The 14,218-nt window shown below is 34.7% G+C and overlaps 1 protein-coding gene across 1 annotated transcript in view; it reads left to right on the forward strand.

The window, feature by feature from the left end:
* LOC144467624 (uncharacterized) overlaps nt 1-14,218 on the forward strand; it is a 260,392-nt gene that overhangs the window by 114,167 nt on the left and 132,007 nt on the right. Inside the window, exon 5 of the mRNA XM_078176514.1 lies at nt 573-914. Within this exon, the coding sequence (XP_078032640.1) occupies nt 573-914 (342 nt within the window). The remainder of the gene's footprint in view (nt 1-572; nt 915-14,218) is intronic.

The following is a 14,218-nucleotide window of genomic DNA, read 5'->3' on the forward strand; positions in this document are numbered from 1 at the left end:
AGAATGACCTTGAATTATAGGTCGCTGGATTCGTCTTAAAATCGGCAATAATGTCATCGGAAAAGAAATATATAGTTCCATTTAAAAAAACATCGATGACCTTGAAATCTCAAAAAATATGACCTTGAAAAAAAAAACATTTCCACCAAAATACGTCCCCCTCCGAACCAAGAAATTTGTTTCTGAAGCATTTTCGCATATCATTAATGATAATGGAGATATTGCACTGTAACACTTTATTTGCCCCACCCTGTATATATTTATATATAAATAAACAAATATATATATTTATTTGTATTATATTATATTATTAATATATATTAACAAAAATGATAATTTAGTAATGAAAAATTTCATTCGCGCAAAATCCAGCCGTGCCTAAGAGGTTAAAAGAACAAGAATCAATTATTTTATGTAATATACACATGACGAATTTTCGTTATATGGACGAATACGTGTTAATAAGAAAAGACAGAATTTTTTACTTTTGACACTTACATTGTTCTCTCCAATTCCGCCGAAACCAAATTCACATTAATAACCACAAGCATTCTTCTGACTTGTTTGTCCAGCCTGAAGGTCAACGGAGGTCCATCGAGGTAGATGACAAGGAAATTCTCATAGACTTTAAGCCTGCGCCCGTGTCGCCGGACGCGCGGATCCTCCTGAACCGATTGTCGGAGTCGACGGAAGTGTTTCTGCCGTTGCAGAAGAGCTTCTCCGACGGCAAAATTCGGATCGAGAGACGCGAGCTGATCGCCGAAGTCGGCGAACCTTGTTATCCTCACACGTGCAGAAGGAATCACCCGGACCCTTGGGGCAGGACCGTCAGAGCACCCGTCCAATTCTCCTCGACGCCAGAGGACCTGTCCTTGCTCAGGGTCGTGCCACTCCACGACGATCATCCCGAAGAGGCAAGTAGAATATTATCGCTTCATCAAACCAATCCATTAATAGCCTCTGTTGCGAACTATCGCAGGTGGCCACGGGTCGCAACGATCGGTGATCGTCGTGTCGCCCCTACTATACAGGGCGACTTATTTAAATCGATCCAGTCAAATAGCTTGCAAACTGTCGCACAATGGAGTATTTGTCAGTTATTGAGGGAAGAAACAAATTAATTTGTTTCAATTACTGAATTACTTTAGTGCATTCACGCCAGCGCTGCTATTTCAGCTTCTCAGTACGGAAAATGTATTTATCCTAGAAACAGATTTTAATAAATATTTTTGAAATACTTTTTATTATTCACACTATGGCAACAACCAAATACATATTTGGTGGTACTCATTGTTTGATGAGAAATGTGACTGTGAGCCACCAATGGTACATGCCGGCGTGAAGGTGTTCAATTAAAATATGAAGTTGGTTATATTATTGCATTTCTGTAGTTTGGTCGAGTTTGATGAATATAATGATATATTTTTTTTGTGTTGGTAAGCATCGTTTTTGTTCTTTTTTCATTATTCATTTATCAGGAATTGACCATTAGAACTGAGGAAGTTAAAGTTTTGACTCGCTTATGAAACTTAGAGATGACATTTTATTGAAAGAATTCGATATCTTTAATTTAATAATGTTAGTAACCAAGGAGCCACACTATATATTCATTAGGACAGGGCGGGATAAAGTTGTCCCCAAAAAGATCAAAGAAGGATACAAAATATTTTCTTTAGTATAACAATACACATTTAAATTATATTTCTGTATACAATTTCCAATCATCACATTTCAAAATAACGATGAAGTAGTCTTAAAACTGTATATAAACAGGTGAAGTAATTAGATCCCTTTGTCCTACATATGGGCTGAAGTGATCTCAATATGGAATGAGGAAAGCCTGGAACAGAAGTAGAAATCAGACAAATCAATGAATTATGTTGAACTGTTTAACACGTCCATCAGTTTATAAATCAGAATAACACTTTGAAACATTTTCAAGTAGTTATATTTAATTATATTTTTTGGGATTAACAAGCTTTAGTTAAGAACTGTAGAAGTTTTAGGTTAGTTTTAGATAAAGCCAATACGCACCTTGTTTACACATTTATCGTCTGCTCTCGAATGCAACCGAATAACAAGTATACCATCAATCAATTAATTTATACATTATTAGTTAATCGATTTCTATATTTACTAAACAATATTATTATTCTTTGCGTCGATAATTCAATTTAGTGCATAACTTTGTATCACATGAGACTCACTATGCCCCGATGTCTGTATTTTATTTCATACTTTATCATTTAATCATGATACTTTTTTGAACAAATATTTAAATTAGCCAGAAAAGGGTATAAATAGTGACAAAACTTTCCATACGCTACAGTAGAAGCGGCAAGTTTAATGCGGGTACCTACAACGCGTTTCCAGGTTGCATTGATTTTGGGAAGTACCGAAAATCTGGGGGTATCTGCTTTGTCTCAAATTCTGAGACCGTTTTTCCGCATTGTTATTAGTTCCGCCGTTTCTTAATTAGTGCTCTACTTATCCATTTCACAAATGTCAAGCATGAATTTTCGAAGTCCGCTACTGTGGCAATGTTGGGCAAAAGTCTTGGAACTAGACATTAAATTCGGTATATTTATAGGAAAAATGAGTAAGTAATATTTGAATGAAATTCTTCAAAAGATTAATAAGAGGGCATATATGTAGGGGGATTATAATTTATAAAAGGATTAAGAGGACATATATGTATCATTTTCAACTTATTGAAATTATTAAATGCAAAAAGGAATTTTTAGTTCGTTGAAATTAATGTAGATAATTCTTATTAAAACAATGATGTTAAATTATTCGATGCTGTTGAATTATTGAATCTTTTACGTAGAATCAGCTGTTATCTGATTGTACCACCAGTTACATATCATCCTGAATAATAAAATCTAATGATATAATAAAAATAGATGGAACCAGAAGAAAAACTTAGTATACAATAGACTTTCTCATCCGAATGTTTGTTTTTATAATATTCCGTTATCCAAACATTCTATTACCTAATCACAGTATTATTTAGATACATTATCATCTAACAGAAAACCTGAATAAAAATTTTTAAATAATACAATGTTTTGATATAACAAAATATGAGATATAAAGGATATAACAAAAATAAACGCTCGGATAAACGAGGCTCTATAGTATATGTCTTCGCAATACCGCTCACTGTAACGAAAAATATACAGGGTATTCTCATAATGGAATTTGAAATAGGTAACTCTATATGCAAAATCATTGTTTCTGATAACAGAAAAATTGTTGTACGAGATTTACGAAAACGAGATGTGCATATACGAGATGTGTGAATTCGTTTTAGCGACTGACTATACGTTTATATAAACCTGTACATCCATTCCCATTTTTCTTAAAAATTGAATACACGGATAGATACTTCGGCAGACAAACCATACAGTGGTTTAAAGCGACGTATACCGTGAAGCAATAGACACCGTTTGCGTTGTCGATGGCACCGTTTTGAATATTTTCCAGCCGAGTTATTCGTATCGCGATGCGACTACGCGTTCAGCTCAGCCAGAGCTAAAGGGTTAATGTTTCTCAATAGAACTGACCACACGACCGTTTTTCACACTGCGTGCCATTGACGTATGTCGGCTACAGGCAATCGATTACCGTGAGAACCGAAATGCAAAAAGCCAGAAGGATGCAACCTATTGCTCGCTTAGACCGCGATTTTCCATATTCGTGTCACAGACGATTAAACAATAATGGAAGCTGCGATCAGATTTAATGAAAATACCACTTCATTTCCGCACGTAATCAAACTCATTCGATTTGCGCGCGTTCATTTGCGTTTTTTTTTTTATACAAAAATAAAGTATTATTTTCTTTATTTTGTTTCGCAATTTGATCTAGAAAATCGATAACCTCAAAAAATCCAAAAAGTTCTAGTACGTTCTGTTTTCTTATTTTCACACATCAAAACATTAGAGGATTATTTACTTTTACAAGTACAAAAATATAAATAAATTCTTCGCAGTTTTTTTTACGAAAAGTTATAAAATTAAAATTTGCGGTACTAAATAATCTTTTAAGCCTCTTCCATTCTGCGGATTCTAACCTAATATTTTGTAAACCCTCTTTCCAAAATAATCGAAAAGCAACTTCCGAAATAAAAATTTTTAATTACTTGTCTTTATAATTATACTTCAATTATTTTCTTTTAACTAACTTTCCAAGTTTTTCTATACGATTATGAGATTAATTTGATAAAAATAGGTATATACAAAATATCGATAAAGATCATTTTAATTTGGCAATGTTATTTCACAAAGGAAATGCTTTTTATTTACGAGAAAGGTAGTAAAATGAAAAACACGGAAAAAAAGGACAGAGTCACAGAATTTGAAAGAGAAAAGCATTTATTTCGTGCGAGAAAGTGTTTGCAAAAATGTTTATCCGGATAGAAATTCTTCTGAAATTTGATTAATTTCTTCGGGTTGTAAAATATCAATAAATTCTTCCGGGAGGCGTAACTCGCGTTTATTGCGGTATTTATATAACGTGGTTTCGATATAACGCGGCTCACGAATTTGTAGCAATCCTTGCATAACGTGGCGCTCAGGCATGCATACATGTTCAGAAAAATACGGACCGGTGGGAGTGGCAATTTGCTGGCTGCCTGTACAACGTGTCACAGAATAGAGACATATTCTGCACATGCATTTTGAAATATATTTAATATTTCGTGTGCTGCAATGGTGAAATATTGTCTACACTTCTTTTATTTCAAATAAATATAGTAAGCATATATGTACTGTGAAGCCTTCGCTAGAAAGATATGAATCAGTAATAACTCCAGTAAAAATTAATAACTGAAAAGTTCTATATCTTAAAATCTTTGCATTATTCGCCAATAATTTTGGAAAGTTCACCTTTAACCCTTTGCCCCACGATTTCATTCACAGCTATGAAATGTAGGATTTTATTATTAATAATTTTCTAAAAACATTGCAAAATCACAAAAAATCACTTAAAATCACAATCCTAATTTTCCTAAATTCATTGTAATGATTAAATAATGATGACAAAAATATAAGAAGAAATAGAAATGAATTCATTAAATTCATTTGTTTAATGTTCAACAAAGTTTCAATAGAAATATTTTATCACGCGGTATTTGATGATTATACATGCATATTTAATTATTGCACTTACATGAACTGCTCTATGAAAACGTCAATTAAATTATGCTTTGATTACATAATATTAATTATAACGTAACGGGGTGTCATACGTTGCGTAACAGTACTGTATCTACGCATGTAATCTATAAACACCAGTGCAATTAATTTAGACCATGCATCCTTGGTGCTCGAGTACTCGAGTTCCCGATACTATCTTACCCTGTAAAGTATAACGCTCAGAGACCCGACGAAGTTCAACACAAGCATTATGTTCTTCACGTTAAATAATAATAAACTACCACCAATGATTTATGTCCACAGTTAAGCCGTATTTTTCGATCGTTTATTTCATCAACATATTTTATCATTAAAAGTAATTCATTCACTTGCCTACTGTATATGAAATGTGTTATAAGCGATTAGATTATTTCCACTAAAGTTATTATATGGTAATCTATTAAACTTTATACACATACAAAGAATATGAACGTTTAGAAAACGACAGAGCTAAAAGAAAGTTTGTATTTATTGGGTTTTCTATTAATTAGGATAGTTATAATAATAATATAAAATTGTTATGATAACTTTATATCGATATTACTATTACGCTATTACTATATATATAACTTTAATATTAAACGTGTAATACCAGACGAACGTAATATCATGTCGATAATAACTAAATTCATGCGCTGGCATCACAGTCACAAATGTCACATTAATAGAAGCTTAGCAACAGTTTCAATATTTCAAACAAAACTCTCCAAAAGAGGATACGGGTGCTATTACCGCTGGTACACGAATTACTCTGGAATTATTTTCTATTCAGATTAGAATACCGAGAAATGAATTTCTTGTCTTGAACAAATTTAAATAATTCGAGACTTCCCCGTGGGGTACGACTACCTGATCTGAACTTAACTTATTCTAACTTATCCTAACTTACTGCTAACTGTATAATTTATAACTACGCCTTACTCCGGGGCATCGTCGAGACGACGCAGCAGCATCTCATCGCCTGTTGGAGGGCCCGGACGATCAACCACCCATCTTGAAAGGTCAAGCGGAACCTACGCCTTGCCCGCAGTGCCCCAAGCGGAAGATGTACCATTCCTCTTCCTTAGCGTGCCGGACCCAGGCTGGCAGATGTCCGTGGTCAGTTGATGGTTGCTTGATGGCGCCAATATCCTCTCCCGCTTGGAAATCCCATTCATAGACGCTTAACCGGAAGTCAGCGCCGAGGGCTCCTGACGCGTAGATGCTTGGGAAGAGCATCTTGGCGTAAGGTCGACAGAATGGACCACGTCAGGCGGAGAGTTTGTCCGCAGACCCGGGAGTCGGGTCAATCTCCTGCACCAGGAGGACAGGGTTACCATTGGCGAGCCGCAGGATGGTTGCGGCTCCTTGATGTAGTAGCCAGTCTGCTACGTCCTGCCAGAGAGATAGATCATACTAGCTCCGTTGTCGATCAGCGTCGCAAATTCTCGACTGTAGGCCTCAAGCGTGATGAATATCCGGTCATCTGCGCTTAGGGTTGCCGAGGGATTGGAGCGCGGGTCGGTCCTCCTCCCGCCGACCGATTGTTCGTTTCCCGTTGTATTGCATGGACAGTCTGCTGGTGGTTCGCCCCTCGGTTCCGCAATACGAACAAAACCGCCTCGGGATCCGGTGGCATTCGTACCGAGTGTGCCCTCGTTGCCCGCATTTCCAACTGCACGAGGTCCGCTCCCGTATTGTGAGCCCAGAGTGGCCGCATCGTGCGTCTGGGTATTCGTCCGGTTGCCAGAGCGCGGCGCAATAGCAGGATTTGGTCCAGTCGGGGTGTACGCTTTCATCCGCGCCAGTACCTCCTCGTATTCGACGGCTCGGTCCAGGGGGTCGACCAGTGAGTGGACCTCCGTACGCCGGAAGCAAAACTGGTAGTCGATCTGCAGGCTGCCGTAGAGGTAGTTATGGTCTAGTCATCTTTATCTGGTTTCGGAGGAGGTATTACGGTTGGAAAACGTGAAGAAAATCTTCCCAGCCCCTCCAGTCGTCGCGCTCGGTGCGGAGCCATTTAGGTGCGATAGCGCGAAGAATACTGGTACACAGCACATCGTCTGCTCTGAAGTGACCTCGTAGGTGTCCTGTAGGTCCTCGAGACGGTCGAAGAAATATTTGGCTCCCTGTGATGCTCGCCTTGGCCGTTGTTCGGTGGGCCGTCATCAAGTGCCGTTGGAGGTTGTCCAAGGATTCAGTGTTAGGTAGCTGTAGACAGGTAGCTTCTGCGATCACTTCTTTCTTGAACATTTCTCTATTCAATCAGCGCATTAACCTACTCGGGGGTTACTCTGTTTTATATTGTCTCTATTTTGGCGCTATTTGCAACGGTAACTCAGAAAAATGGCTGATTCAACCGGTATCCAGACTTCGAGCCCTCGAATAATTCAACAGCGCTTGAATGTGGAAAGAACTTAATTTGATTGCTATAGTACAATGACTGGCACAAGCGGCACATTTCAGTAGAGAGAGAGGCGTAAGCACCTTGCGAGCATCTCTCGGCCGCGACGCAAATCGCGACGTGCGTAGCTATACTTTCGATAGCCGCAGCCCTTTCGCGCTCTATGTGTGTAACTTCGGTGTTTGGACCCGGAGCAGTAGCGCATACTTATTCGGTCTTATGGGCACATGACACTCCTCGTCACCCGCATCACTAAAGGTATTCCCACCGTTTAAATGTCCGATTTCCATTTTCGTATTTTAGGATTATCGAAACTACTTTCGTCGAAAAAGATTGACTACAATGTATTATCTCAGCATATATTATGATAAAACGTACTCGAAATCTGAATAAATCTTATTATTTTTAGAAAATGAGACAGACACTTTTAGTGCTCGGATTAGTGTTAACTATGGTTTTCGCGACAAGACCATAACTACATTATAATTCAATTACATAATTAAAACCTTTCAGTTAATTCAGTTACCAGTTATTTTAATCACGAGTTTAATTGATGTATAATGCAATTGAAAAACAATTCGTAGAATTATAATCCAGATCTTTGAAGAAATGAGGTACATTTTCATGTTTTGTAATTAAATAATTTTGTAGTTGAATGAAAAATTTAATTATTATTTGCAAACGAAATATTAATTTAGTTTGGATTTCATTATTTATGATAGTAAAACTCTACGTAGAAGACGCAATAATAATATTGTTCTTTTTAAAAGCTTCGCATGTTTTTTTCTACCTCTTATTATCTACAATTATTTTTCAATTCGTAATTTTCATAAAATTTCATCCTAATTAATGTAATAAGACGACTTAGTATTTTGTAACTCTACGATAACTGTAAGTTAATTGTAATTCTGCACAACTTCGACAACAGATCGTTAAAGTATTAACATGCAACTCTACTTTGCGATCATTTTTCGCTATTCACTTATTTATATAATACTTTCGAGTAATATCATTACTTGAAACATTGTTTCAAGAACACATTCTATTCTTGAATAAAAAATTAAAAAATACCCTTGTGTCCTCTAAAAATAATTTATCCTAAATAATAGCACGCACGCCAAAAACAAATGTACGAAGCCGGTTTTCCTGAAGCAAAAATCTCAAATTAGAAAATATTGCGCTCTACTTTCCACTTGTTTTTTATGCAAAAATTGCTTTCTTTCTGCTCGGTCGATCGCTTACGTAGATATCACGCCCACGATGAAAATTCTATTTTATTACAATGTAACTGAAACATGAAAAGATAAAAGTTCCGGTGTATTTTCGACGGAAATTATGTCAGGAAACTGTTGAAGGACACAGCTTCGAATAAAAGTTGAACGACATTAAAAAGGAAGCTGAGGAGTCCATCTGAAAGAGCAGATCGTAACTTCCGGGCAAACGAAGTAGAAGAACATTATGCGGAAGCAACGGAGGATCGTGTTTCCTTGCCCGAAGGCTCTTGGCCACAATATGTGTGTTCGAAAATTAATTTTCCGCGTTCATATTTCGAGTTTGTTCTCGAAATCTGAGAGAAGTTTTGGATAAACATTGGAAGAGAGTCCACGGGCCAGTACTTTAATTTCAGAGTGGCTGTACTTGAGCAAATTCAAAGAAAATGTCGGATAACCGCTGATGGTACTACGCAATGAAAGATCAACGAAAAGTTCGAAAATGAAATATTAAATTATACGTAGGAATAAGCGAAAAATTGTTACATGCGCAACGTGGTTGAATAATGTGTTAATTTACACACATAAACATAAACATAAATATAACCTAGAATATTTAAATTATTCACTTCGTTACTAAACATTGGGCAACTGAATAAAATAAACTATATTAGTTTTTAAATAACAGAGGAGCTAATTTTATAATATATAAAGCTCAAAAGTTTTATGATAAATATCGTTAATAGTAGAGCTACGAAAATGATCCACCGTCCTAAGGTTAAGTAGACGCATAATACAGTGACTTTTAAAATTGTTGCAATAGTTATATTTATTATATTTGATTCATCAAATGCTCAAAGTTATCCTATTATATGTCATTGCATGTCGTCTTGCAAATAAAGAAGTTGCACTATAAGAAAAAATCATTAAGGCAGCTTTGGTAGAGCGATTCTTCGTAGAACATGTCAGTATTACGAATAAATAAGTACATTTTGCAAACAAAAATTGTTCTGGGATATTCTGGGAGTATAACTGAAGTCATAGGAATACGTGAAAATTGCATTACTTCTGACGGTAACCACTGTAACAAAATATTACATTTGATGTGTATCACGACATGTAATGTGACTTTCAGAACAGTTGCAATAGTTTGGTCACCTGGGATTAACTCTCAACTACTGTACCTATTAAAACTTATGTAACCGCTAATACCGGTCTCATAGACCGTTAGTGTTTATTGCAATATTGTTTGCATCAAAGTCGTAAATAAAGTATTAAATCAATTGTTCTAAATTTACACATTAATAATGATGTGATGCAACTTCAGTTCGGCGTGGAAAGCATTATAACCTTTTCAAAACTGATCTAAATGTTTTGAATTTTGTTGGTAATGTTAGGGGTATTAGTTTACTGTACAATTATTCAAAGACTTTTTTGAATTTCATTATTATTATGAATAAAAGATTGTAAAAAACGCCCAAAGTACTTTTGGGCATGTTGAAAATTTCATAGAAATCGATTGACCTCGACATAAGCTGGGAACAATTAAATATCACGAAAATCGCAGTATTTGGATTTCAATGCAATTGTTAGCAAGTACATAAGTTAGCGATTTAAATGGATTAAGCTAAAATGGACTAAAATCTGTGAAAAAATATCAGATCCAGTGTACGAATTCAGGTGAAAAAGTCAAATTTTCGAAGTATTATTTCAAAGAAATTTATATCATAAAATAAAACGACATAATATATTAATATGTTATATAACTAATAATTTATTGCGGTTTTCTGTATTGCCATCGATGGAATAAACTAATAATGTTCCTTCCTTCAACTTATTATTGACGGTACCACAATTTTGGAAACACTCTGTATATCAACAGTTACGACAATTATGAAATGACTGCTTGTAATATAATGTCTGTATTTCATATTAGGAATAACATTATCGTGGAATGATATAGTTCAATTGAAATTATCAATTTTATTAGGTTTATCGTTAGGATCATTATGCAGCGAAATTAAACAAAATAGTCTTTAAACGATTAAAATTATTGATATCTAGATGCGTCGGTATTACGTCATCCTGGTAATAACAAGTATCATTATTTTATTCCTTCCTCTCGCATAATGTACAGCCAGCTAAATTAGGTCAATTCTTGAAATAAAATCTCGACTTGCTGCGGATTAATGTTCGCCAGCAATTCCCATTTGACATGCACTAATCTGTGGAACACTGCAGACAACACATTCAGTTCCAGCCCTTCTGGCAGATTTATAGCTCGACCCACTCATTTTAATGCTACATCCTTGTAAACTTAATTACTCGGTGATATATGATGTTTTGTTTCGTTTCTGCGTTTATACAGTATTAGTATACTCGTTTTGCTATCGCCGCCATTCATTGTCTTTACCGGAATGTAACCGAAATACGATCTACCAGACACGAAGTAGACACTTGATAATATTCGCGCACAGAAACACACATGGTAATCTACTCTACGGCGCGCCGGTGCGGTGCGATATCCAAATGCGCCGTCCAACTTTCATCCTTTCGATTATATTTCTTTTGTCGTTTGATCTTGAACTCTGACTCTGATATAACAGTTTGACATATTTTTGAGTATTCCTTAATAATTAACGCATTCTTTATGTGAATTGTTCGTTTTCACATGCATATTTACTTCGTACAAGTACAGGCGAGTCTTGTGACATGACGATATCAAATAACACATAAAATATTTATTTTATAGAAAGCTTTTTATATAGAAGTTTCATAACTTCTAGGGGGATATACATGTATAGTACTCTAAACAAGAGTTATGATATTTTGCTTTTTTATTGAGATAATGAAAGTCAAATCTTCAATTTTTTCAAATGAAGAATTAGTATTTATTCACGAATTCAAATAAAACGCTGATTTTTGTATAATAAAGTAGTAAATCAAATGGGATCTAGGATATATATAGTTACTGAGATATTAGCGAAAGTAAATTACGTTTATTAGGGAAGACCATTAATCAACGTGATTGTTAAGACAACGTAGTTAGACAACTTTGTTTACGGACGGCTGATCAGTATTGGAAAACAGTTCCAGATACGTCGGTAACAACGTATGCAACAATTAGTCGTGCATGTTCTGCAGCAACAACAGAAACTCTTGAAAATGCTCTCAGCTTGTTCTCAGTAAAACGATAATATAATTATATTGATTGTAATAGACAGCAATTAGAACGCTGCTCAAAATAAAACTTATTTTGCTAATATCTCAATAATTATGTATCTTAGACCTCATTTGGTGTAATACTTTCTTATGTGGAATTCAACACTTTATCCGAAATAAGAAAGAACTTTAACTATTCTACTTAAAAAAATTCAAGGTGTGACCTTCATATCTCAATAAAAAAGCAAAATAACATAAGACTGAATAAAATACTATATATTCCTCGGAAATTATGCAACTTCTATCTGAAACATTTTTTCTTACAATAAATATTTTATGAATTATTTGAGGTCACCATGTTGTGAGATTCGTCCTGAATCATTAAAATTGCACTTAATTAATATGGTCGATGAAGTTGCATATAGATTCGTTAACATAAAATATAGAACAGAGGAAAATGGAGAGAAAGACGGAGATACGTGAAATATAATAAGAAAGTAAAAAGCAACTATGAATAAATGAGATACTAATTTAGGAAATAATGCTAATCACATCGAGTCCTAAAAACGACTGACCGAAATTTCCCCATAAGAATCACTACATCGAAGTTATTCAATTTTTTCACAATTTTTATAATAATGCGTGCCGGAATAAAGAAATATATTCAACAATTTTTAATGGAAACAGCTTTATAGCTTTAATAATCATGAAATAAAAAATGTAAAATCGGCCATTTGACCGGTGGCAGTAACTATAGTATTAAATACGAAAACACATATGAAACGTAGGTTTAGCTAGGACAATTAGTTATAATAATAATTCAAAAGAAAACTTCACAAATTGCTTAGGTTTTCATTATATCAAATTTTTACTACTAATCATTTTTATCATTATGTCCACTTTACATCCAAAGTTGAATGAAATTGGAAATTTTTATACTATGCTATGCTATACTATGCTATTGTATGTTACATATGTTATACACCTTATTTAAAAATTTCATTATTGGGAATGATGACATACAAATGATCTTAACCAAATGAAAAACAAAATACAAATGTCAATGTCCTTTTGGAAAAAACGATTCCCATTATACAAACAAATCGACCGGAATGTGTATCTGTGTTGCATAAATCATTTTCAAATAAAAGTGGACTCACAGTGATGGTTTCTGAACGGACCATATGTAAACTCAACGTGTACAGGGTGTCACACAATTATATTAGCGTAACGAGATTCGCCAGTCTAGGTTTCATGCATATTCACGTAAGTTACCACAGAATTGACTTATACCATGAAAATTCAAACACACAAACATTTCTTTTACTTATATAAATTACATTATTTATTTGTAGAAATTTACCTACATGTAAGTATTACAAAATTTATCGTCGGGATGAATAACGACAAATTTTTGATTTTTAGCTTTGAATGTTCAAGGTCTTTAATTTTTTAGCAGGTTCCTTTTGTCAATGTCCATCAAACCGAGCATGTAAAATCATGTTACGAAGATAATATCATAACACACCATGAAATACATTTGACAATTACCTTACAACAATATGAAAAATCTGTCGTTTAATGTTTTCCAAAAATTAATTATTCTTTTCAAAATATGAACTCATTTTTGAAATACGTAATTTCGTGCTGTCAGTTTCACGATTTCATACTCGTGCTATATTTATTCTTCCGAGATAGTTTTAAGAATAACATGGCCACGGTGAATGGTTCCTTATAGAAGAATCAATGAATCGGGCTGCAATCTTAGGATATAACGACTCGAGTAACAGAAGGGTCGATGGTAGAACGATAATGGCGTACATCAATTCATGTTCGAAAGAGTAATTGGAAAGTTTGATAGATAGGGATTGGAAGATTTCAACGAGGTCGTATGGGTTATTGCCACTCAGCAGTTTAAAATACTTTTAGAGGTACCAGAGTTTTAAAATGTGCCGTACTTCGATCGCAAATAAAATGTATCTGATAACTTTGTACTAACAAAATGCTTATCAAGTTCATAGTTTTCCCAATGTTTTACCTGGAAAAAACGATATTTGACTAGATTAAAGTGATAAAACTGATCAACAGACAATAGTCTAGTGAAATGTAAGCCTTTAACTCGTATATGTTTCTAAAACTTAATTACACAGAATATCCTTTTGTAATTCTCATATTTTGTCTCAATCATTAATTATACCAACTGTGATTTATTCATTACCTCTAATCTGTGCATCTTTATACAAAATAAAAATTTTGCCACT

This window comes from Augochlora pura, chromosome 3 (assembly GCF_028453695.1).
Source record: "Augochlora pura isolate Apur16 chromosome 3, APUR_v2.2.1, whole genome shotgun sequence".
Classification (NCBI taxonomy): Eukaryota; Metazoa; Arthropoda; class Insecta; order Hymenoptera; family Halictidae; genus Augochlora; species Augochlora pura.